We start from the raw sequence: 27,193 nt of genomic DNA on the forward strand, positions 1-27,193 counted from the left end.
ACTGAAGTTTTGATTCTTTATCTAAGGAATGCACATTTTTTCATGCAGCGATATGAATTAGAGATTAACTGTAGAAGCTATAAGGTAATTCAGACAAACACAACAGGGGATCTTAGAATTTTCTCAGTGCAAGTATGACAACAAAAATATTAGCAGCTACTGTAAAGATTTTCTAACCGCTGATCAGTAACAGATCTCCCAACAGCTTTACTGGCTTTAGTCACGAGGTCACCTTACAGGTATAGTCTCAGAAGTCTAAGTATACACAAAACCTAATTACATATCCATCAGATACATCTATAATTCATTCCATATACTTTTCTTGCTACCAATTGCCCACGGTACAATTTCTGTTAAGGTTCTATCTGTGAAAAGCTAACAGAAGAAAACAAACACTTTAAATACAATCCAGATTAATATGCAGCACAGATTTATTAGTAACTGTACAAGACAGAAAGGATTAGACAATTACAACTCTCTGCATGTCACTGCTTCAGGCATCTTTTTTTATCCACTATACTCACACGACCACTTACTAAAACCCATATTAATAGTATACTAAAGAGCATGCATATGCTACTATAAAGTTAAATTGTATTTAGTATAGTCCAAAATTAAATACCCAAAATATTTACTTTTGTGTTAACTACTGAAATCATAATCATTGTTCTGTGGAATCAATCAAACAGAAGCTATGACACTTCAGTAGGGGTACATGTCTACAAACATGTCACAAATCCATTCACTTTCCAGCTTACAGAAGCTATGTTTGCTGTTTGATTTATTTGCTGCAGACATTTTTTTTGTCCTTCGTTCTGTAACCTATTTCATGTGTTCAATATTAATTGACTGCCTTTTCTGTCACTCATTTTTTAAAATATAATATTTGGTTGTTTATTTTAAAATGTAATTGAAACCATTTTTAACTGCTTTGCAAACTAACAAAATTTATAATATTAACATAGACCAGTCACTGAACCAATTCCATAGAGTTCTGTAGAGAATAACAATTTGGAGAGTACTCATAAGAAAAATCTCTACCAGCACAGGTCAAAACAACAAGTGACAGCTGTGCAAATTTCAACTGGTTTTAGCCAGCCATATTTACAGGTAACCTCATTTTGATTATCACTGTGTATGGTATTTTAGTTATTAAACAAAATAGAGACACATTTTTATTAATGACATCTGAAACAGGGTAACATTAAAACAGCCATTTATCTCAAAAATGGAACACATTCCATTCACAATTGTTCCGGAATTACATTCAGCTCCATCCATCAATTTTAATCACCACAATCTTTTAGACTTTAGCTTCAAGCTCTGAAATGACCACTATGCCCTTTTTGTTTCGGCAGTCTTACCTCTAGCAGCACCTCTTTATTTCTGTCCGCCATCTCAGAAGTTTCTTTCTTCCCCAGAAGATAGTTCTGTAACAAGAGAAAGCTTAATATTTCTATAGGCATTCTGAAATCAAGCCAAACAACATTTCTCATTTACCTTTCTGTAGCAGCAAGAAAAAAACCCAGCAATTATCTAAGAGCAATACACTAACTTAAAAAAAAAAGTTGTAGTCCAATTGAAACTACCCGTTAGACTGCTAAATAATTCATGGAACTAAGTTATAGCCACCTCTTCCATAAATATCAATCAGTCTATATTCATATGTAACAGCCTTATAACAACGTTAACCTGGCTTTCCACAAAATAAACAGCTGCCTGGTACAATGCATCCAGAGATAAAAATACTATGAACTTCAAAACCCCACAATAAAAATATGTAAAAACCAGAGATCTTTACAATTGTTACATACTGCCATTATTTATGTGTTCAAAGAAGCACGCTCAGAAGCAATGTACTTCTTTCTACCTTGCCCTGACAGCTTTGCTGAACAAAAATATTTATATTTTCATGAAGAATTACTAAATACTCCTTGTCTTCTAAAATGAAGACATATATATGCATATATGTATAATAACTATGCATAGGTACTGTCTCTTATTATAAGTTTTGTACTCTTCTTCAGCTTCGAAAGAACTGGGACAATGAAAATCTTCCTCTTACTAGGAAAGACCCCAAACATACTCAACGAAGTTTAGCCAGTTCAATATTTTAAACCAAAGGGAAATATTGGGTTCATGCTGGTACCTCATTCTTGATGACAGTGCCTACCATATGTACTGACAGTAACTATATCAACTACGTGCTTCTGCTTCATTGCAAAACACTTGAAGACGACCTGGTTTTCAATTCTTGCTTTAAAAATAAATAAATAAAGTACACAGACGGTGTCCCAAAGGATAAACATGCAAAACTGATACTCAGTTTAAATCCAACACATTACCACATAGAGGCCATACAGATATAAGAACAATCTGTGACCCCAGAGGGAATACATTAGGTAAGAACTGAGAGGTCAAGCGATACCATATCCACATATCTCAATTCAAATTCTTCAGAAATCACCTTCTGCTTTTCTGTTTCTTTTCATCCACTCCCTTACAATATGGAACTGCTGCCAGCTATCAGACCCGTAGCTACCACTTGATAGATGAGGGGCCTTTGAGGCCATCTGAGAGAGAAGAGGGGCCTTTGCTTTCCTAGCCAGGAAACAGCAAACGCAGGTGAATAGGGGCAGGTCCCAGCTTCCACAGGGAAGGACAGATGCTCTCTTCTCTTCATTTGCCATCTGGCCATGGAGTAGCTATTCTCTTCGATTTTCTCTTCCCGTTACATTACTAAAGCAATGTAAGAATGTACACTGGAGAGGCATTACTATTAGCGGTATCTTTTCTCTTTGCATATTTACGTATTTGAACAGCACTAAGTATTGGTGTAAATGCCATGAAACTGCTTGCCTTCACCTCCATTAAAACAACCCACAAACACATTAGCAAAAAGATTGTTTCAGCTCATAGTTTTCTGCTAGGGACTTGATTTTGTGCCATCCACAATGTCAATGCACACGGTGCTGAAACGTGAAAGTTGCCTGACATTTTAAGACACAGGCAAGTATCAAAATAAAAGTATGGAAATTAATGCTGCCAAAAAAGTAAAAAACTGCAATCAGGTGTGCATCCTTGCATGCACACATGCATTCATGTTGATTCTCAGGCTTACCTGGGGATTCTTGAAAAGTGCATATTTCTCTATGCGTTCCACAAACATTAATTTGTTTTGACTATCTCTTGTCCAGTTCAGAAGATTTTCAACTAAATTTTCATGATCTTCAAAGATCCTTTCTGCAGCAATAACAAGGGAGCAAATACATTTGAATCTGTCACATACTGTGATAGAAATTACTCTGCAGTCAAATCTGGGAGACAAGGCATATATGTAGAGAAAACACAGTTCAAGGCCTACTAAAATGGGGAAGAAGTTCATACTAAGAAATGTAAAGAACTTAGCCAACTTTCAGACATGCCTGGTTAAATTCTACATATACACTCACACAACACATTCACTTCTGTCTCTTCAGGCGTAAGTTCCATCAATACATGAAGTATTTTTCTTTTTTTTTTACCTGACAAAGCCTACCATCCCACATGAACACAGCAGACTCAAATGACAATATTTCAAAAGTTTTAAGTACAGATAAGAAGGTTATCACATTTTTATGTACTCTGGTCCACACAATCCTGGCAGGAATTTATTAGGCCGCTTTTTCAGCGCAGAATTTGGTTCTACATCCCCAATCACTATCTCACTCGTAAAGTATCAAAAAAAGTAGTAAGACAATAGTCAGAGGAAAACAAAATAGCTCTGAAATGCAGAATACCCAGTTAGTGGGGGTATTGTAGATGTCTGAAAACTGACACTGTCTATTTCTTACAATCTATCTCACTGACTTAATGATGAATCAACAATGGCTTCTGAGAACTCTTGAGTTTTGACTCTGTTGAAATAGTTATCACTAGTACAAGATACTGAAAAACAGGCAAAAGAAGAGGGGAAGAAAAAAAAAAAGAGGAAAATTTACTGAAACGGTAGAGAAATATCTTAAAACCCTTACTCTAAAATAAAGAAAAATACATCTTTGAGAAACCATTAGACCAACTTTCTCCTCCTTTCAAAGACATAGATGTAGAATCTTGCTTTCTGCAATTTGTTCCCTCTCCACATAGGCCACACAGTGGCATTTCAGCAAATTACTTCTTTTGGAATACTTCGGAACTTGCTTGACCTTTCAATTGCATCTGAAAGCAGAACATGTTTTTTTCCACAATTACACCACATTTTTACAGAAGGTATATGGCACTGATCACATCCAGACCTAGGAGCTATCGTTAATGAAGACTGAGATGACAGATGACATTTCAACATCTTTAGTAACTAAGAATACTAAGCAGAGTGAATGCAACAAAATGTCATCGGTAGGGAATGAATTAAGGTTTGAGATGACAACACAACACTACTGCGGTCTCAGTGAGATCTTTCTAAGTTTTCAAGTTTTAACTCACGACTTCCATCAAGCTCTATCAGCAACACAGCAATACTGTCTTCCAAGAAAGTAAAAAAAGGTGTTACCTAACAGAAGAATAAAACAAAAAAGCTTCAGAGGACTGTGATACAAAAGCTGAAATCTCACCCGAGCCTAGTAAGTGAAACTAGATAGCCTTCAAAACGTATCAACCGTTACTGCAAGAACTGTAACTTCACTCAAATATGAAACAACATATTCAGTGAGTGTTTATGTGCTTACAGTATGCAAAACTGCATATAATACAATGTTCCTATTATTAAGCCTACTCACTAAAATTCAAACATTGTACCTGACAGACACTTCATAGACCTACTCCGCTCTAACTGAAAAAGTGGAAACAACCTTTGTCCCAACCAAAAGAAACCTTCCACAGTTGTTTCTGTTACAAACTTGCAGGGTAAAACTGGACAAAGAATTTAATTCTGCATTCTGGAAACAGTATCACTGAGTTCTTCTGCAAATACATATAAAGCTCCTGGTTAGACCATTAGATAGCAACAGGTGGCCTTCTACATCAAGAATGTGTACCTAAATCAGACTTCAAAAACTCATTAACCACACACATTTGAAGCAGACCACATAAAATGCAAAGACAATCAGGAACTCCACAGGCCTCATGTCTTTCTCCACAGCTTGTTAACTTAAAGCTTTCACTGCATTGTATTGAACTGTGCAATTAATGAGCGATCAGCTGACAAGACAACATGGTAAAATACACTCTGATGGTACATAGGTCTTCTGTGTCTTGCTAAAGGAAAATATAGTAAAGGAATTCCTTCCTCTCACATAAGCATTGCCAGAAAAGAATGTTTCAGAAGATGAACCACTGGCAAACTAACGTAACGCAATTACACAACAACACAACAGGCTTTGCTGTAATTGTTTTTCAAGTTCCAGTAAATATCATTAATCAAATAAGCTGCATGTTGGATTGTCTATTAAAAACACATACACGTGAACTCTATGAAAAACTACCCAACAGCTGCTGCATCAAGGATCAAGGAAAGCCAAACTGAAGAATGGAAGAGGAAAATTAATTCTACCCTATTACATCTCTCTTAGGTTTATCACGTTGTAGTCTGAATTTAAAATTCTGTAATTATAATATATGATGTTCTTTAACTTAAAATTTTCAATACAGCAAATTCTGTCATTCCCAGTGTGTCACTGAGCCCATACAGTAGGACAAGCATATACTTGCAAAACACCCAACAAGATGTTAACCCTCATTTCATTCCAAAATCAGTTCAGTTGCAGTGTTAATTTGGATAAATATCAGTTTATCTTTCGGTCTGCAGCCTAGCTCTTCGTTTCTAACAGAAGTTGAAAAAAAAATTCTAGTATTTTTTCCTCTATTCTTTCCAGGCTGCACAGTGAATGAAAGTGTCTTATGAAAGCAAATCTTTGATGGAAAAGACCTTGTGTTCAGGATCCTGCCACCTACACATTCAGAGGTTTTTCAGTGATAGAAACATAAAACTATTGCAGTATTAATAAAGTTTTTATTGATACTATTCTCATTGTAAAATGTTACAGAATTACACCTTTGATTTTTATATACTCAGTTTGGATTTACGTAGAATTTGTGCAAATTCTTTCTGGTTTCAAAAACTGGGTAACTTTCAAGGTTTCATTTATTAAAATGTTAACGTTTTGAGCTTAGTAAGATCTCTTTTTCATATGAAAAGCAGAAGATTCAAAGGACACCCTGTCACCCTACAATGGCCTTTTTTGTCTAACAATAAGCAAAGTTAACATGCTACACTGCCTCAAATAGAAAAGGTTTCACCAAAGGAGAGAGGAAATATTAATTTGCATATTTGGGTTCAGTCTGGGCTCAATAGCTCTCTGATGTAATTATTTTCTGATTATGGAGATTAATATTGTTTTTCTATCATTTTTCCCCTTCTGTTGCATTCCAATGGTATATTGGCTAAATGAACAACCGACATCGTGGTACGTGCAACGCAGCACAAAGGGGCTTCAACTGCCCTTAAAGCCATATTGCCAATTGCATTAAAATATTTAAAAGCAAAAAAATGCAGACAGCTTTTTGTAATAAAAGCTATTAGAATCAGTACAAGATACTATTTACAAAGAGGATGATGCATGGTAAGCTTTTTATCCCTTACCTCTTTCTTCTGTGAAGAACACAAGAAAACCAAGAGGTTCAGTGACTAGACATTAGTAAAATTCCTATATCACACCTTAGAATTTAGATATGCTAAAATCATAAAGAAAACATTTCTAGATCATTCTGAAACAGCACCATTCATGAGCTTTATTACATGAATGACCATTTACTACAATAATGAATGGGACGATGAACATTATAAAGACAAGAAATTAAATCGTTCTGAGGACATATAGACAAGTATTATATCAATAAGAATTATAAATATTTATAATTATTACTTACCCATTTGCAATTCAGAGATGGTTTCCACCAATGACCAGTCTAAACTGTAACCACAATGCGATTTGTCCATCAGATTATCTAATACTTGTCTCACTGTCTGCCTTTCATCCACCATCATTGTTTTTGAGCTGTCATCAGACATATGGACTCTGATCACCAACTATTAAGCAGAAAATTAGGATAACAAGAAGGAGGATTAATTTTCCACATTTCAAATAAAACCATGTTTTTTAAGACCTTGGGTTTTTTTTATAAGATTTTGTTTAAATAGCATAAAATATTAAGTTCAATCAAAACAAAGCCATAAATGATGGTTAGATGACGCATCACAGACACTTAACAAGATACTGTTCTCCTTCAGTAGGAGAGAGTAAATATAAAGGTCTTCCCAATACAATGACAACATGCTTTAGTTGTGTATCTAGAAGGAAAAAATCCCTCCTGCTTAAGTGTCCTGTTCTGATTAATACAGTGTCTTTGTGAAAATTTTTCTTAGGTATCTAGGTGGAACAAACATAGACATGGAGTTCTGCACAACATCATACAGGATCAGAATTTTTCAGATTTGAAATTCAAGCTTTCCGCCCACTTCCTCCATATTTTCTGAAAATGCTGATTATGTAAACCGTACACCTATAGTAAATCATCTTTTTCTGAGGTGTATGAAGCACCAGTGGGAAAGAATTCTCCTTGTAAAACACAATGGCTTTTCATAGGCACTTTAAAGAGGTCATTGTCCAGGAAAGAAAAATGCAGCCATTTTTTAACTAATCAAAAAACGTAAGACAATTGATTCTTCTTGCCAAGCATTACTTCCGTTTTTACACCTTGTTCAGCTGGAAAAGTTGTAACTTTTTAACTTTAAAAAGTTAAACTTTAAAAAGTTAAAATTAAACTAACTAATTAAAGTTACTAATTAAAAAATTAGCTAAACTAATTACAACTAAATGTAAGACACTGGTTGGCTTGTTAATTCCCATCTTCCAACCAGTACATTAATTCAGCTTTTGACACATAAACAGTAAATATGAAAGGCTTTTTAATCTACTGAAAAACTCCAAATGTAAAATAAGAATGCTAAATTTCAAGGGAACACTTTATATTCTTTGAGAGTGCATCAAGTAATGTCAGTAGACTTTCTCCACTTGCTAACCACTGTCTGTAGCCTGGAATGCTCGTATTCCATTTATCACTGGAAAATCCTGCTATGCATAATGGGAAGGGGTCTGTCAAGAAAACAGACCCTAATTTTAAATGTGTGACTGCTTAGTATATGAAGACAATTTCAGGAGGCTAGAAGACCTTTGTTTCAGCTCTGGGTAAAGTTGGCAAAGTCTTCTCAATGCACACTAGCTGCAAAATGAGCTATTCCTTAAGAAAAACATAATGGCATTCTATATGCTAGGGTTTTCTTGATTAGGTCCCATCTAGATAAAAAAGTACATTACCACTCAAGATCAGAACAGTAGTGTTCTTATTTTATTTAGGGCAACTTAAGGGTAACAGACACACATGAGAAGAATTTTGTCTGCATTTTCCAGGTGAAAAACTATAAAATAAAGATCTTACAAACCAGTACCTTTTTCACTTGTGCCTCTTTAATCTTCTCTAATGCAACCCTAATCTTCTCAGCTTTGAGTTTAGCAGCCTGTTCCTCCTAGGGGGACACAACACACAAGATTCCAGTTAACACAAACTTCAGTCCAGTTTTAGTGGATCCAATTTTGAGGCTACCATGCTTTAAAACATTTAACTGAAATGCCGATTTACCCGTATGTAAATCCTCAACTATTTCTTAGTGATGGTGAAGACTATTACTTTTTAAGACAAAAAGTGTTACTATGTGTCTCTAATATTTAGAAATACAACTGCCATTATGTCTACTGAAGGTATATATTTTGTATAGACACATTTGGCATTTCTCAATTCTTTCATATTTTAAGTAGTCTTGTGCACTGGTACCAAATATTTTAGCATATCATGTATTTACAGTCATAGATTTGGACAATATGAATTCAACAAGAGTGTACAATAGAGTACACCCAACAGATTTTCGGTTGATCAACATAAAACATAAATAGCACACTGAAAAGTATCAGAATTTAACATAACACAGAAAGCATGGAAAGCAAATCTTATAAATAGGATGCCACACTGTGCATTGGTTTGGAAAATTTTAAACTCTTAAATCCATTTGCAATAAGTAAGCAGCTTAAACATTACCTTTATCTTTACTAAGTCCAGGCTGTATTTCTCCTTGCTTTAAGTATTTTAAGACACACAAAGTAAATGAGCATTCTTTTGTTTGATGCTCTTCTAAATAATCTATTTTTGTTACAACTGGAAATGCATTAAAAATTAAGATAATTTAAATCCATTCTACCTGCTGATGCTAAAGAAATGTGTATATTGTAAGACTAGCAATACTGGGTTTTAATTTCTGGAGATTATTGATATTTCTGTTGAAAATGGGTTTGAAAAATGCAGCTAAGCAAGCAACCACTCTTTTTAAGATGCCGTATGCAGGCTTCAGATTTTATCAAGCTTAACTTATGGATGTTCATTGTGGCTAATATCTAAGATGATCATAGTTACTTTAAAATCTCTAGAACAATAAACGAACATATTAAATAAACCAAAAAAAAAACCCTCCAAAATATTCAATCTCCTTAGAAAAGAAAAATTAAGACTTTTCTCAGATCAAAAGTAGCTCAGCCCATCACAACACTACTCAGCACACCACAGATACTTAGTTCTCCATTGCTCTCTTGTATGAATGTAATTTGCGGTTTCTTTACCATGTGTTTAGATGGTTGCTTTCCTTGTAAAAGTCAAGATTCAGCTATCCTGAAATCCACAGGAGTTAAAGTTTTCCACTTCTCAGTGAACTACTATCAACTCCTATCAACTGCTAAAGGGCATTCCCTATGCTACTTACTATATTCTTACTTAACAGCATTTGCTCCCTCACACCTGTGACTGTACTACATATCTGAAAAAACCTCCGCTACACAGGACAATAGGCTGCCCTGTGAGATATCTAATTCTTTTCAATATAATGAACCAGTAAGTTGACACGAGCAAAAATAACGTGAGCTTGAAACATTATCGGGGCACTCAATTACCTAGGAACACAGGTTTTTATTAGTCTACAGGGAACTGTGGCTTTTTCTTCAATAACAATGGTATCATATAGCTTAGAAAGGTTAAATCAGATTAGCACTCTCTTAAAAGTAAACAAACAGTGCCATAATAACTAGAATCATTTAAATGTAAAACACACCTAGAATTCTAAAATAGTCTTTCTCTTCCTTAACATTAACCATTTCTACCTGTAGAAATAAATCATAACTGAAAATCAAGACTTTAAATACTTTCAAGTTTCTAGAAGTGATGCTATGAACCTATGCATTATGAAATCAGCAAGAGCAAAAGACTTTATTTTATAGTACGTTTGGAGAAACTGTAATTTATGGTTCAAAAAAGCTGCTCATTAGCCCAACCATAAATCTTTATTGCTGTACAAAGGTTGAGAGCACATTTGGTTTTGCTCTTCACTAAAGTCAAGCAGCACAATTTTTCACCCTATTTCACTATATACCTGTGCAACTACCTATAGCAAACCCCAGCTGGAGCACTGTACAGCCACAGTGCACAGGCAACAACAAAAGAGCAAGCAAGAAGGAAGAGGTGACCTGGGGGCCTCTCACATACTTGCGCCAATACAGCTAAAACATCTTTGTTGATGTCAAAGTTTATAATCCATCATTCCCTAAAAATCTTTTAAAAATAAATATGTAGACCAAAAAAGATTGACGATTTATTATTTTAATGCCTACTTTTCATCCCCCACTCAATTTTAATGTGGGTCCAGAGACCAGGATTTCTTTGCTTTACTAGAGTTTAATAAAGTCAGTTTAAACTGAAATAAAAACGTAGAACTACGATTATAAAAATAACAACCAGTTTCAGCCAGTAACACATTCTAAAAAGAGATCTAAATCTACTTACTGGAAATGCACAGAGGAAAAAGAAGCAAGAATTAGAAATTTCTGAAAGCACACAGTAGTCAAAGATTTTAAGTTATTCAAGAATTGCCTTATAGTTAGTCTTCAGACTTCTGAGTATCATTGCTAATGTGAAAAATGGTATTTCATTGGAGCAGGAGGAATAACTATGTATTTTAACTACTTAATAATTTAATAACTACAGAAATCCTCAAAACTCACAATTCTTTCAATTTCTCTCCTAATGGCCCAAGAAAACAGCCCCACATCCCCTCCTCATCAATGCTACCCCAAAACTGGACTCAGACACAAACACAGGCTCTCTCTCCTCCCCTGCACATGGAACCAAGACCTCCTCAATAGCAGGAACCATGTGCAATCCATCAGCTTGTACAAAGCTAACAACATTTTTCATTGCACATAGAAAAAGGTGACAGGTGGCAAAACCACCTGTCTGCAGTTGCAAACCATTCAATGCCACAAACTAACAAGGCCAGGACTTGTGGTCCAAGCACATTTAACTTGGGTATTTATTTCCTTCTGGTAACAACGATGCGAGTTAGGTTGCCAAAGGGTCATAAAAATGCACATAAATGGCAGTACTGCTGCCTCGGTCATGGTTTTACAAGTGGCATATTTTATTTCCATGTAAATTCCTGATATGGCTGATCCACCTGTCTCCCTTGTGCAGCATTACTTCTCGGTTACAGCAGTCACAGTGCTGCTGTGGCCAAACAGACAATCCAGGCAGGGAGCTGACCTGGTTGAAACTTAACACAGCAGAAAGATTCAGCAGAATCCACTCTTTGGTAGGACTGCCTTTACGGTCACATAGATGCTGTGGAAAAGCACAAAGGAGAGACATATGCACCCACTGTCTAAAAACACAGAACAGAGGAGCGTCGCTCCCACCTCTGACAGGAAAAACAGAATCTCCTTTAGTAGCAGTACACATCACTGTAAAATTGCAACATAAATTCCTCACTTCAGTGGGATGCCTTTGGGACTATTATACTTGCATTTCAAAGCTTTGAGCTGAGATTACTTTTGGTTATGGAAAACATCACACCTGATTTAAAGACTGCTTGGAAACATACTCATGGTAAGAACTTGTTCATCCAAAGTATCCTAATATTTTGTGAGCTAAAATTGAAACGAGTACTGCTCTGCAGTGCAATGGTCTTAAAATTAATTAATTTTTCTTTGTATTTTTATATCAGTACTCGGTCTTCAATAATTTTAGCTTATACTGGAATACTGGAAAGAATAACCCCCAAAAACCTCAAGTTAAGACTTCCTTGATATAATGACAATCACAGTCTCCTGCCCCAGATTCCAGTTAAATGTGCAGTTACAAGATGCTTCACCTGTGTTTTACCATTAAATATGCAAGATGTGTGCTATGACAAAGCTGACCTTGCTCAAATGACATTATGCCTCACAGTTCTAGGTTGGGGTTTCATTTTTTGTTTCATTGTACATTTTTAAAGTGTCATTAACTGATCCCTTTTACAGAGATCACAGGCAGAACAGAAAAAAGGGGAGGGGAATCACTTACAGGTTACAGTATTTAGGAAAGCTAGTAATGAAATGGTAAGAGGTAAGTAACAAAGTCCATGTTTCAATTAAGTTAGCAAGCAGATACACAGATCACAAGACACATAAAAGAAGAAATTCTTTTATGTTTAATATTTTAAAATTTTATCTGAAGTTTTTCTTTGAATGCAGATAAGACAACTACACAAGTAGCACTGACTTCTGAAGGACTTGAAGCGGGCATCCACTGTTTATTTTTCCAGCTACAGTCTATCCTCAGGTAGAAAGGCAGTCACCTGTTTTGCAAAGACTCTCCCTTCCTGCAGAGTTTTTATTGAAACAGAGGTTCTTGTTGCCTGAGAACACCATATTAACATCTCAATTTGTACCTGATTCCCCAGAACTTCCAGACATGTTTATTAGCCTCATGTTTAATGTCTATTGATCAGAATATTCACCACTAATTGTTTTCTGTTGGTTGTTTTTATTTACTATTAAAAAAAAAAAAAAAAGGAACACTAGAACAAGCATGTATGTGATCAACACTGGAAAGGGAAAGCCAAATGAGTGAATATTAACATCAGTTCTTCTGTATTTCTTTATAAACTCATTACGACAAGTAGAACACCCCTACCCTAAAAAAACAATGCAGCAATGGTGGCACAGCCCATTTATAAACAATGGACTTGTGTTTACATTAGTAGTTCATGACCATTCTCAAAACGTATGTTTTATTGTATTTCTACTCAACATAACTCAGAATAACCTGCGACTGTGTAAAGCAGAAAGCGAAACGGCATTACTCTCTTCCAAAGCTCACTGGATGTGAGTGTACAGCAGCCATTGGTGTGGCACTCAAATTGGGTAGCCAAAGGAAAGATAGAGCAAAGAGATCAGTGTTAAGAAACAGTTTTTGGTGTGGGCCAGAGGTGGGGGACTTAGTCCAAACCAGACCCAGAAATCAGGGTTAGTCTTTGCCCCAGCATCCAGATCATCAATGAAGATGTTGAAAATACTGGACCCAGTATTGAACCTCTGGGGTGCACCATTGGTTAAGTCTCCAACTAGGCTTTGTGCCATTTTGAAGGTATGGCAGAATAGAATCTTATTCAGTGGGGACAGACATTCTTCTATCCCCTTGAAAGACTACTCAAACTAGATTTGACAAAGCCAGTAGCAACGAAGAAGAAAAAACCAAAACACACTTGCAAGGAATTTCACTGGCTCTTACCCCTTGAAGCATCCATCTGCACTACATTATCTCCCTGCCTGCTTGTGAATAGGACCTGTCTTGTAACAGCTCTAGGCCAGGCTTCTCACTGGGGCTATCCAAGGCAAACAGTTATAGGAGAAGAGGTACTAGATCTGGGACTAGGAAAAAGCATGAAAGGCAAGAGAAGAAAAAAACAACAAACCAACAAATCAGGAGGGAGAACAGACCTTAAAACACTGTAAGGAAGTCAGAGTAGAAAGAAGACTAGAACGTAACAGATGAAGCACTAGGACTGGCAAGGAGTTTTAGCTGGACAAAAAGCTCAACTGATACATAGAACAGAGCAAAACACACCGCTTTGAGAACAAAGGCTGTTTGTCTAGCAATGTATCCACAGAAACATATTGTAATTAATTCCAAGACAAAAGTAGCATTAAACTACACAGGAACATGACAATAATCACAGCAGATTAGTACGAAGCAGCCTGTTGAATAAAAAATTTTATATAGTTTTCTGCATTGCACAAAATCCTGCTACTAACCACCTACATCCTTTTTGGGGTTTCCAGGTCTTTTCACAACTTCCTCAAAAACTGGCTGTTTTCAGATTGTACTTACATCCTTTGCAGATTAGAAATCAATTGCTGTTATCTTTAAATGGCATTAAAAAAAATAATCTCAAACAGATGCTTCACTCAAGAATGAGCACATCTGAATCAGATTGACCTAAGACGCACGAAGCCAACTTCTCAACTGATTTATTCAAAGGTCTGAAGGCATTACAGTGTGTGATAACTGGAGTCTAAAAAACCGGAGAATCAACATTCGTAAGAAAAATATTTGCCTTTCAAGTCGACAAGAAAGGATGAATGAATTACTAGGTATTTCGGAAGAGAAGGCATAACACAATTCCTTTTCTGCAGATGCTGACATACATATCTGAAGCATGCAGTCATTAAATCACTGTCATCTGGCTTCCTGAATGGAGTTTCAGCTTCCCATGCATCAGAATGGTAGAAGAAATGGTAACTTCAAAATTCAGCATGTTACATTTATATATCCTTTCTTCATGTCCTAAACTGGGATATACTTGAGCCCCAAATACTCTCAAAATTAGCTGCATGTGCTCTTTATTTCACATCCATATGCTTAGTTTTCAGTATTCATTTGATGCCTTAATTCCAACCCTACAGGGAAACAAGCTTGCAGATCTGACATTAATGATACACTGCTTTATTTTCAACATTCCATAACTTCACTGATATGCTTTCACCTCCGTTTTCAAATGGGTTTGCACGCTGTGTACACAATAAACACATGGAATTACATTTAAAAATGAAGAGACCACCACAACGAATAGATCATTTTCTGTGCTGAGATCTGCCCTATGCTGCGACAGGAACTGTGCTTGTGCATGACTAACACAAAAGGACTCCAGTCTATAACTATAATTTTTACAATTAGTTGTATTACCAGAGGACAAAACTGGTATTATCATTCCCCCAAAGTCTCTCTAGTCTCAATATAAGAGGCAGACAGATCAAAGAAGGGCAAGAATACAAGAAACAATAAGAAATAGTTGACACCAGAGACACCTGCATAAAGCTGCAATATAATCCTACAGTTCACTGATCGAACAACTTGCTACAAGGAAAAGCCCCATTTCTTGGGACTGCTTCTCTCATACTGGGGCTTATCTAATGTTACAGCAAGCTGAAGAGATCTAAGGAGCAAAGTGGACTTTCATTTCATTGTTTTAATAAAGATATTTCTCTCTGCAGGAGGTCAAAAAGAACCAGTACTTATCCACACCAGGACTGCGTGCTCACCAGTCAGCAGTAGAGAGCACAGCTCTACTGAGACAGCCCTAAGCTGCGCTAAAAACAAACATTATCCTCAGAACATCAGTAGCTCACCAAAAGTACCTGACTCAAAGGGCTACAAAGTCTAATAAGCCAAGACAAAGATCTATAAATCCAAACATTTTACTTCAGCAGTCCATTAGAATCACTAATGTGACGCAGTCTATGGTCATATGATGCAATGGACTTAATATTTTACATATTCTTTTAATTTAAGTTCCATATGGTAACCAACACTCATCCCATATACAAATAACCAGAAGGAAGGATATGAAAGATATGGAGATGAAACAGAGAAAGTTATGGTTTCTGTTTGTGGCACAGCTGTTGTTAATCTATTTGCAATCAAACAAGGTTTGCCGGTTTGGTGGCAATTTGCTTTGTTGGGGGTGCAGGGACAAGGAGCTGACTTTCCTTTTCCAAGGAAAGGAAAGAGGTATGGACTTAAATTTCAAGCAAAACAATCACAAGAGCAGAAAACTATTTCAGTATGGCTGTTTGTACTCCTCTAGAAGACGGCCTGAAAATTTGTTGTCAAGATACATGCTGAGCATTGAGAAGAACGTCAAAGTATTTAAAAAAAAAAGCAGTAAACTAGTTGTAAGATTTTACTGGGAAATACAGAATGCTTATGCCCAGCAAACATTATCCTTATTGTTTTGTGGTCACCAAGGTACATTTTGTCACTTCAGGCTTGCCTGAGGTTCCTCCTCTAGAGTGTCTATTTGCAAAAAATAACCCAAGGAGTGGTTTGCAGTAGGCAGCAGCATCAAATATATCTGACACCTCACTACTGAACATTCAAAGTTTGCTCAACAACGTGGAGCTGTTCTGCATCTCAGCTTGTTTTTTCATCAAGGAGATTTACAGCTTGCTCCATTCCTCCTACTCTTAGTTTCACAAGGAAGTATGTACAGAAAATGTAATTCTTAAACTGAATGGCAATTTGTGCTCTCTTAGTACATTACTGACCCCTTTCCTGTAAAGAAAACAAATTTATAATCATGATTTGTACACAACTGGCTCATTAGACCACTGTCTTACTAGGATATTCTCTCCACATTATATCAAGACAGCATTCAAAATGTTAAAAAAAAAAATCCCATTACTTACTACAGTTTATCTTCAATATAACAAGTAAACTTATCTTAAGGATACTACTGCCTTTTAACAGTATGGAATACTCCTATATATTTTCCACAGTTGTGATCTTTGTTATTTTTTCAACTAGTGAATGGGAATAGAAACAAAAGAACTTCTAGCTCAGTACACTTCCTTTTCAACCAAGGCATTTTACCTGCTGACAAGGCTATTAAGTATTTGCCAAGAACTTGAACACTTTGATAAATCTGCAGAAACAAATAAAGTTCAGCCTTTAAAAGCACCTTGGACAATCAGGAAAAGCATGTAAGTATACGCACAAGTTCCTGGAAAGGGCAGGGGTGGGAGGAGCATAGCACACACCAAAAGCATTCTTTCTATATAGAAATAGTCACATACAGGTGGGAAGAAGAAGCATCACCTTGGTCAGCAAATGAGAAGGCTTTCCTGCAATGTTTCTCAGAAGGAGGGAGGTTTCCCTGTCCAAATAGGAGTGCTTGTGCAGAAAGAAAGAGAAAGAACATAAGTCAAAAGAAATCAGTATAGTAATTTTGTAGTGTCTTGATTACAGAAGGCAGAGTTTAAGGAAAAACCCCCCTATGTCATCACTTTATTTCCCTCCCATACAAATGTGAACATTCCCAAACACTACTAGCCTAACACACACCAGTATAAAAGCAGTTGTGCTAATAGCATACATTGTTATAATCTTCCCCTGTACAAAATGTCACACAATAGAATTAAGAAAAGTTTTGCTTACCTGCTGCTGGTTTCTTTTCTGCAAGAGACAACTTATTTTAAAAGACATTTAAAACTATAAAAGTAAGAAAATATGCACTTATACAATGCTTTTCAAATTCCTGTCCAGTCTTCTAAGACTGAACATTCTACCCTTGTTATGCAAATGTAAAACCATTAAAAAAATCGGTCATTCTGGAGACAAGGAACTGATGTCATGCTTTCTACACTGGCTGCTGCTTCCATAGTTAAAGAAAGTATATATTACCATAACAATAATCCAACTCTGACTTATAATTTTTTTTTTTTCAAAAAGCTCTTCGCTTGTACAGCCCAAATTACATAATCCAAGAAGTCAGAAACAAATCCCTGCATTTCTCTTGGAAAAGAAATCAGCAGAAAATATCTTTTAGTCTGTTTAAAAAGGGGATGCAAAATCAGTGGGAACCACCAGAGAAGGACTTCTCTAAAGGCAAAAATCAGTTAATGACAGTCAGCAGAGTGATTATCTTCTCCAATATCTGCTACAGAGTAACAACAAAACCATCAGCCCACAGGAATTTGCACATTTGCAGAACCACATAGTCACAGGTCTGCTAAGGAAATTAGGCTAACACTTAATGTTCTGTGACACAGTATATCTCCTGTGTACCACCCCAGTACTGTGAATCTTGTGTCATGTGGCTGCATCTGGCTCAACCTTATTAGTGTTGATTGGTGCAATTCTATATAGAACAAGGCATGACAACTGAGCCTATTATACTCTTGTTTAATAATTAGCAGCACAGAACGCCTGCATCTTCTCCAGGGCCACAATAAGTTATAGTCTCCTGAAAAAAATGAAGAGACCATGTCTAAAACTTCATGCAGTTCCTGCAGGGGGAGATTACTTGATGTGACTACCACGTGCTGGGCTGAGTAATTAAGGATGTCTAGCAGGCTTTAAAAGACTCCGCACAGCATTTGAAGTAAAACCTAAGCTCCAGCCCAAGCTCCACCTGGTACTTAGCCACTAATATAGACGCAGGTTATGCTACAGACTGAATGAAGATTTTCCTGCCTGCAGATTAATTACCATCTGTATCTACATCATATGTTTTAGAAGCACAGCAGTGCTGCCTAGTGACAAGTTTTCACATATCAAGCACACACGGATGAGAACTTTGTGATGCAGGACCCGGTATAATTAAAAGTTCTTGTCCATTGTTTGCAGTCATACAGAATTCTTATGATTATTTATTTCAGGAAGTCTAATCTATCATTTGGGGCTGATGAACTAAAACATTCCTCTTGTACATACACAGGATTTCCAGCAGCTTCAATGATACTTAAGAAAGGCTATAATTTAAAGAACAGTTCTTTTACTCAGCCTGAGGTGATGTTAGCATTGCTGGTGAACAATACAGGTTTAGAATGGTCTCATTATAACTGAGAAAATATCTCTGAAATAAATCAGTTGGCTCAATCCAAACCTCAAAAATACACATAAAAATCCAAAGACAAGTTCAAGGAAGTGATTTTAAAGAGTTTCTTAACAGAGTTCTTGTCAGACATCACATAGACTCCAATTAATATGGATCACTTTTTTCTTGGTGAATGGAGCACAGCAGTAGAAAGAACATTACAATGTACATTTGTAGTCTCTTAGTGTTTAGCCACCTTCTCTCTTTAGTCTATCAGTTAACAATAGTGTCAGGATAAAGAGAGGATACTGAATCTTTCTTTAAAGGAAATACTATTTGCTGGAGAATATTTCTCCCACAGAGAAGCTCAAGGCAGACCTTCCTTGTATCACTAGTCATTTTGGCTATTGCCATCTTGCACTGAAGTACAGTGGAACTTTTCTCCACTAAGGAAGTTTTATTCTATTCAGAAATGGGAATGCCCTATATTTCTTACAAAATAATAACCATTGGAGACTTTTCTAATGCTGCTTTCTAGACCTGCAGCAAAATATGAAAACAGATAACCACAGGAAAGTTATTCTGGAAATGAAGAATGATGGTATCTCATGGGAACAGGTGTTGACCAGTAAAATGCGAAACAACAGTGTGATGGCAACTACCTATGTGAATTCGAGCTGGAGAGACATGTCTAAAGACAGAAAGGCAACACTTCTTTGCCAGGCACCTTTTGTGGGTGGCCCCTTCCTACTGCACAGCGCATTTTGCAGTACTGCAGAAACCCAAAAGTTAGAATGAACAAGTAGCAAAGCAACAGGAAAGCCCAAGTTCTAGGAATTCTAGCTTGACTAAATAACAACTATGTGCACACAACATTATTTAACTGTTTGACTGCATAAACCATTAGAGAAACGAAAAAAGTTACATTTTAGAACAATGTTACTCTTTCACAATCCACAGTTTCAAAGCATTTAATCTATTTCAAAGAAAGTCTTCAGCTCAAACACCAAGCTTTGACGTGAACAGATGTTGCTCTTTAATACAGGCTCCCAGGAATACTCCATTGTTCAGGGGAAGATAAATATTTTATCATTTTTTCTTAAGATACCACAATCACATCGGACCACACAGAGGATCTAAATAGCCCAGTCTTCCCCTCTACTTGGGGAGGTCAAATATGCGTCGAAGCTCTGACAATAAAAATGCCTGATCTTCCCAAATAAATTAACCTTTGTCTATGCCCCATGTACTTTCCCAGACTAAAAATAACACCAATGAAATCTAGGAAAACAAAACCAAAACATTAATTACTTCTAGGTAGACATTTCTAGTCTTCCACCATGAAAAGCGTCTGTTCTTCCATCTGCTCTCATCACAACAATGAGAACTCATGCCCTGGCAATAAAGAAGTCTCTCCACCAGTACATCATCTTAGGTGTGCTGAGGAATCAAAACCCATTCCAATTACACAAAGTAGCATGTCCCATCCTCACAGTCCCATGCACTTTTCTATCCCGTTGCACTAAGCTGACTGCTTCACAGTACAAGGCCATAATTTCTCATAATGGGTATTTTCAGTTTAAATATTTTTTAAATTGTCATGCAACCAGAATATTAACATATCCTTGGAAGGTAAAAGTAGCTTGAAACATTGTGAAAGGATCAAAATTTGACAAAAGCTTCAGAGAAAGCAAAAATGTGCAGTTCTTTATACTAAGCATGAAGTTACATAAGAGCTAGGTGGTAACACTGTTGGAAAACTAATTGCTGCATCCACTGAAGCTTATTCAACATGAGTAACATTGAGGCAAAGACTTGATGCTCAATTCATTTACCAAATTCTTTGAAAGATCACATATTTCTAGGCCAGCACTTAACTAAGGGTGCAAACCCAACTAGTACATAACATGTGCACAGTCTAAAGCTAGCTATAATTCTTCAGTTCAGCTAGGGTTTTTTAAAGCTATATATTTTTTTATGTATAAGATAGCTTTCTCAATAAATCCAGCCACCAGTTACAGCCATACCTTTTCATAAGTTTTTGTATAAAATGAATAATGCAAATGCAGTGCAAATGAAAAAGCTTCCCAAAGTTGTTTCCACTATACGTAGAAAAAAATCACTTAACAGACATTAGCACATGTTAGAGTTTTGTACTAAAAGAGGATCTATAAAACCACCCTGCCAATAAAAGAATTTTAAAACCAACACTTATACTTTGATATTTTAAATGATGAATACAGAGCCAGACTCCACTTAAGATTCCTAGTTAATCTAACACCAGCACTGCTCAGGCAGAACTCAAAATACCATAGCCTGGTGAGCATCCAGGAAGGCAAACGTGACAGGCCTTTAAGAGGATTCTTAAAAGGCAATAAGAAATTCTCCTCCTTGTCACGTCATCAAATCATGTAATTTGCACTTCCACAGAATCTGTTTAAGTGAAGAATCTGTCAATATAAACTGTGCTACAGGACTCTACAACAGTAGCCCTGGGCAGGCTGCCCATATCAGTAGCCATGCTGCAGACTGAACTGCACTAAGTTGGTTTCTTTATAATCATCAGAATATACTCTTCCTTCCCCCAAAAAAGCAACTATGAGGCCTAGTGTCATGTATTGAATATGTTTGCAACTTCTTTTCATGCCAAAATCGCTTATTTTGGGGACAATTTTTACACAATACCTAAAAAGGTATTCAATTATGTTTTAGTGCTTCCTCATAATATGAAGCAGATTTTGAACTAAGTTGCAGAAACTCAGTTTAGTTCAGAAGATCTGGATAGAGAAAAAGTAGTGAAAATTATTACAAAAAAATGGGACAATTGTGGTTTTAACTCACTTTATACAATAAGTATAAACTGACATTGCAATGATGACTGTTTTGGACTGTCTTCCACCGTAACTCCCAGCAGTACTTATTCCAAATCACACTGAAAACTATGAATGTTAAAAATAGTAATAATAAAAAAAATCCTCAAAATACTAGAAAAGATATGCTGATGAGAACATTAACATTCTATAAAATAGAAAGTATACCTTTCTCAAGGGATGACAAAACAGCTGTGCACAAAAATATAAAGTACAGAAACATTTTTACATTAAAAATGGGATATGATGACAAACAAAAGAAAAAGCATTTAAATAAGCCCACTAATGTCTCCATTACAAACTTTAGCTGATATGGATAATCACAACAAGAAAAATGAGATTGAGTACAATTAACTTGGTCATTTAAAGGTTCTAGATGCTGTTAGGACAAAAAAAAATTTGAATGGTTTTCATGTGTAGTTCATTCAGCAAAGACAGCTAGCATTGATCTTTATAAAAATATGGAATAGAGTCTTGTTCCAAATTACATTTGGGACTTCAAAGATTTCCTATATCCTTTCTTTGAAGACAGGAATGTAACATCCATTATCTTCAGGCCTAAATACCAGAAGTTCATCGACCAGCTGTTCAATATTGCATTTCATAGTGTTTCCAGAGAACTCAACACAATACTCCTTTTAAATACAAAGTAGCTGCGCTTATGCCAGAAAATTTTTCCAGTGATGAAACATTTTTATATCCATCACCAACCTTACATCTACAAAACACGTTTCCTAAATATGATAAAACACATGGACTACTAGGAAAATGAAAATATCTTTCAGATTTTCAGAACATAACTGGTTGCACTAACACTCTACATGGCCAAAAGCTCAAGACTGACTCCCCTGTTATCCTTGTCAGTTCCTTTGCAAAAAGTTCAGTGTGTTGTTTTAATTCTTGAGGTTCTGATGTCTCACCATGAAAGTCAGTTTCAAACCAACCAACCTGAAATTATTTCTGAACTAAGTTACTGAGCATATTAGAATTATTTGTTGCAGTTAACTGATGGGTGGATTTTAAAAGGAAAAGATCCTTTTAGAAGAGGTGATAAACTGAGCTGTCTAGGGAGGTTCTGAAGGATGCAGGCTGTGTAATCCATCTTACAGCTGTAGCATTCCATCAGTCCACAGGTAACATGCCACACACGTTGCCTCCTTCCTTCAACTCTACTTGCACATTTTTGGAAAACGTTGATAATCGTCATACCGAACACATCCATCTTCTTGTTGCACATCTTATTATCACTTAGTACAGAAGTGGGTGGGACAAATTTGGAAATACTCAATGTCATCACTAAGAGGCAGAGTTGTATCTAATCCCTCTAATTTTAAGGTGAGGGCTCAGAATACATACATGGTTTAAAAACAGTACAATACAGTATGAAAGGTGCCAAATATATTGTTTACATTGTCAACTTACAAATAATGAACAAAAAGTGCATGGAAAGTGTAAGAAAAAGATGAACTGGCAATTTTCTAAGATATTTTATCTTACTGTTCTAATGCCTTAAAATATGTTAAATAGAAAAACTTTTTTCTGGTTAAGTATCTGTAGGTTCAAAGACATCGTTCATTCAAGGTGTGTGCAACAGAGTAACTTACCTCAGTACATTAAGAAACAAAACAAAAAAGGGACAATGACAAGACACTGAGGACTTGTGAACATAAAATGTAGAGTCAGAATCATTCAGGTTGCAAAAGACCTTTGAGATCATCAAGTCCAACTATTAACCCAGGACTGCCAAGCCCACCATTAAACCATGTCACTAAGCACGGCATCTACATGTTTTTTAAAACACCTCCAGGGATGGTGACTCCACCACCTCCCTGAGCAGCCTGTTCCAGTGCTTCACCACCCTTTCAGTGACGAAATTTTTCCTAACATCCAACCTAAACCTCCCCTGGCGCAACTTGAGGTTGTTTCCTCTTGTCCTGTCACTGGTTATCTGGGAAAAGACAGCGACCCCCACCTGCCTACAGCCTCCTTGCAGGTAGCTGTGGAGAGCAATAAGGTCCCCTCCTCGAGTCTCCTCCTCTCCAGACTAAATAAATGTATCTTGCCACATTTACTGCAAAACTATTTAACATTAACACATGCATCTAATTAAACCAGCTGGTGGCACTCTTGTGCCACTATACTGGATTGCACAAGATGGTTGAGAAACACTACAAAAATCTTTTTAAAAGCCTCCTTCTGTCCCTAAGAAACAAACTAAAATGAGGGAAACTGAGTGAGCAGTATCCCACAGAAAACTATAAGCTTGCAAAACTTTTTTGAAAAGCTAACTACTACAGCTTTCAGCTACATCAGTACATTCAATTCTTTAGATTCCATCTTAAAGAATTAGAATCCACTGTTTTCGAAAGAGAACTCAAGAATTAAAAACAGTTTAAACATCATTTTTGTAATTTTGTCCCCCTTTGGGAAAGAAGAACTGAAATTTTTCTTTGCAAACTCTTTGAGATTAGGTTTTCATATGGAATGCGTAAGAGCATACAATATAAAATGATGGACAACCAATTAAAAATATCCATTTTCTGTTTACAATGGGGGTTGTTTATTCACCATCCCTAAAGGTATTTAAAAGATGTGGATGTGGCACTTAGGGATATGGTTTAGTGGTAGACCTGGCAGTGTTGGGTTTACGGTTGGACTCAATCATCTTAAAGGTTTTTTTACAACCTTGATGATTCTGTGATTATATGACTGTCAAGAGCAATCATGCTTCAGAAAAAGAAGTGTAAGTTAAGTAGCCTTACCCATTTAATAACTGGAAAATAGGCAATGACCAACTTAAAGACAACTAAAAAGATTGACTGCAATGATATACACTGTTACCTTACTGCACTGTTGGGATACTAACAAATCAAGCTCAAGTCACTAACGTGATTTTTCTGTTGCAGACAAAGTGACACAACTATTGACATAAAAAGAAGCCATATAAACATGTCATAACTTACAGGAGTCAATTCAGCTTCCTCTTCTGGAAAGTTAATGGGATGCTTGGACTGATTGATGGAATGTCCCATAGAAACAATAAAAATGTAGGAAAATGGGGAGGGAAGGATGCAAAAGGGAAGAAAGGAAAGAGAAGGAGGAGAAAGAAAGGCTTTATTATTGCTTAGAAGAGGGGAAAAAAGAAGCACTGATGACAATTATCTTAAGCAAAGGCAACAAAACTAGATTAAGAAGTTGCACTGTCCCTCATCCAAATTTTTTTTTACGAACAAATGAACAATGACTTGAAGACAAGGAGATTCAGGCACTCTCCTATGGGAAGGGAGAAGGACATAGGATACAAGTATGTTTTCAACCACAGTAAGAGGGGAAATAGTAGTCTCAAAAAAAAGCACTGCAGTAAAACACCTGCAGGCACACACAACACACTTTTCAACCTTTGTTGAAACAAATCAGAAAACAAATCCAGGTAACATTCTCTTTGAACAACTACTCTCACTAAGCCAAAAACAGAGTTAAATCCTCTAAACACTACAAACAGGAAAAAAAAAAAAACCCAACCCATACTGTCACCTTTACACAAACTTATCTGCTTCCCATGTCAGTTCCTCCATACCAGTAATTAACATAATACACTCTGGTGACAATTACTAAGTACATACAAGAACAACGTCCATTTAGTAGAGATTTATATAATTTCCAGTTGGTTATATACTATTTTACAGCTCTAGGTGCCCTCATACTACAACTGATTTAAAAAGAAATGAAGAGGAAGTATTTCTGTATTCCATATATTTCTGGAAGTATTTCCATAATCTTTGGCAAGGGAAGGAGGGGGAGAAACAAAAACAAAACCCAAAAGAACAAAAAAACCACCTAAGACATTTCTGTCTCAGGACACAATGTTCATGGTGGTGACAAGCTTCTTACTGCGAAGTTTTTAAGGGATTAAAAATTGAATATTATGCTGCTAAAAAGTGGAGACCCTAAGATTTCCAGTGACTCATTCAACGCTTGCTCCTTCTCCTTCAAAGGTACAGAAGTATTTGTTTCAGGCATGTTAATTTTGGTAATTGAGTTACACAGTTAAGGTCTGACAGATCCAAAAGGGGTTACAATTTATATACTTATCAAAACCTCAGAAAAGGAAAATAGACACTTAGAAACTGAAATGGCCGCATTAGGTAATGGAGCTGCCTGATACTTCCACGTACAAGATGTGTTTTCAGTTGCTTATAAAAAATCGCCAAGTTATAAGAAATTTTTCATGATGGGTTACTGTTACAGGATGATTACTAGTAATTTACACTAGACAAAGTATTTCCAGGAGAGGAGAGGAAAGTGTATCTCATTTAAAATATAGACGTTTTTAAAGACCTCTGCACATCTGACCATGAAATAGATTATTGGCAGCAGAAACCTCAAAGACTTGCTTTGTGCTGTGCTGTGGGAAGTTGCCCAAATTTGTCTGAGCATAAGCCTTTAGAATTAGAACGGTAGTCCCTGAAGCCTCAGTGAAGTCTGGAGTGTCTAAATTAAAAAAGTCTCAAGGTTGCATCTTCTCTTGCAGCCCTTCAACTGGACTGCACACTACTAACCTTGAACAAAAAAAAGAACAGCCAAGTCTGAGAATGCTTGGGTCCATGGTGGGAGAGTACAGCAGCCTTCTGTAAACTGCAATGTCTGGCTGCTGCAAAGCATATTGGAGCCAGACATGGGAAGTGGGAATCTGGAGCTATTACTGTGCTCCCAAGTGGCCAACCCTCCTCCTGGAACTCATGCAACTCCATTTCACTGCAGGCAACTGGAACTTCCTAACTCTTAAGTGTTCAACTTTGCAACTTAAAAACAACAACAACAATGAAAAACACAAAAAAAACAACCCCCGAAACAACAAAATTAATCTACAGCAAGTGTTCTTAATAATGAGGGATGCTTATAACTTCATGCCAGTCTACACCTGTCGAAATTCACTGCAATTTAAGAAACGTGTCTGTGAACATTTCAAATTAAGAAACTGCTGCACCGTGGGCATGAGGTGCAATATTTGCTAGTCCGTGCACCTCCTATGATGCTTCCCTGTCGAACACAAGTTCTTTGGGACACAGCACAACAGAAAGGATTGTAAAACCTAGTAAACATTTCAGTTCAAGTTTAGTTTCACTACTGGTTTTAAGAAATCTAAGACTGAACTGCCACAAGAAAGAGGCAGCCCTGACCTTCCTCCAACCGTGTGCTCTCACATCATTTGTGTGGACAGCGGTGATTTTGACCAAGTAGTCCAGTGGATCAATGAACAGCTAATTCCAAAGGACTATTTTTCAGGGAGACCACAAGCCGATTCAAATCACTAGGCAGCTGCACAAACATTAGTGCCAATACAAGATGTGGCAAGACTGGCAAAATCCAGCAGTCGCATGAACCTAAATTAGCATAAACCAAACATGAAATCCCCCAAAACAGTTTGTTGGCAGGGAGGAGGTTTCAAGTAGTGGAATTTTCCCAAAAGAAAAAAAAAAACATTACAGGGAAAAAATACGTAAGATGGAGCATAATTTCATGGAAAATGGGTCTGATCTGTCAAAAAAGAGATGCATTA

General features: G+C 36.6%; 1 protein-coding gene across 1 annotated transcript in view; it reads right to left on the bottom strand.

Annotated features, from left to right (window-relative positions):
- Positions 1-27,193, bottom strand: part of RAPH1 (Ras association (RalGDS/AF-6) and pleckstrin homology domains 1) — a 97,902-nt gene that overhangs the window by 20,389 nt on the left and 50,320 nt on the right. The window contains 4 exon segments of the mRNA XM_037398772.1: positions 1,365-1,430; positions 3,122-3,243; positions 6,904-7,063; positions 8,483-8,560. Of these exon segments, the coding sequence (XP_037254669.1) occupies positions 1,365-1,430; positions 3,122-3,243; positions 6,904-7,063; positions 8,483-8,560 (426 nt within the window).

Source organism: Falco rusticolus, chromosome 8 (assembly GCF_015220075.1).
Source record: "Falco rusticolus isolate bFalRus1 chromosome 8, bFalRus1.pri, whole genome shotgun sequence".
NCBI lineage: Eukaryota > Metazoa > Chordata > Aves > Falconiformes > Falconidae > Falco > Falco rusticolus.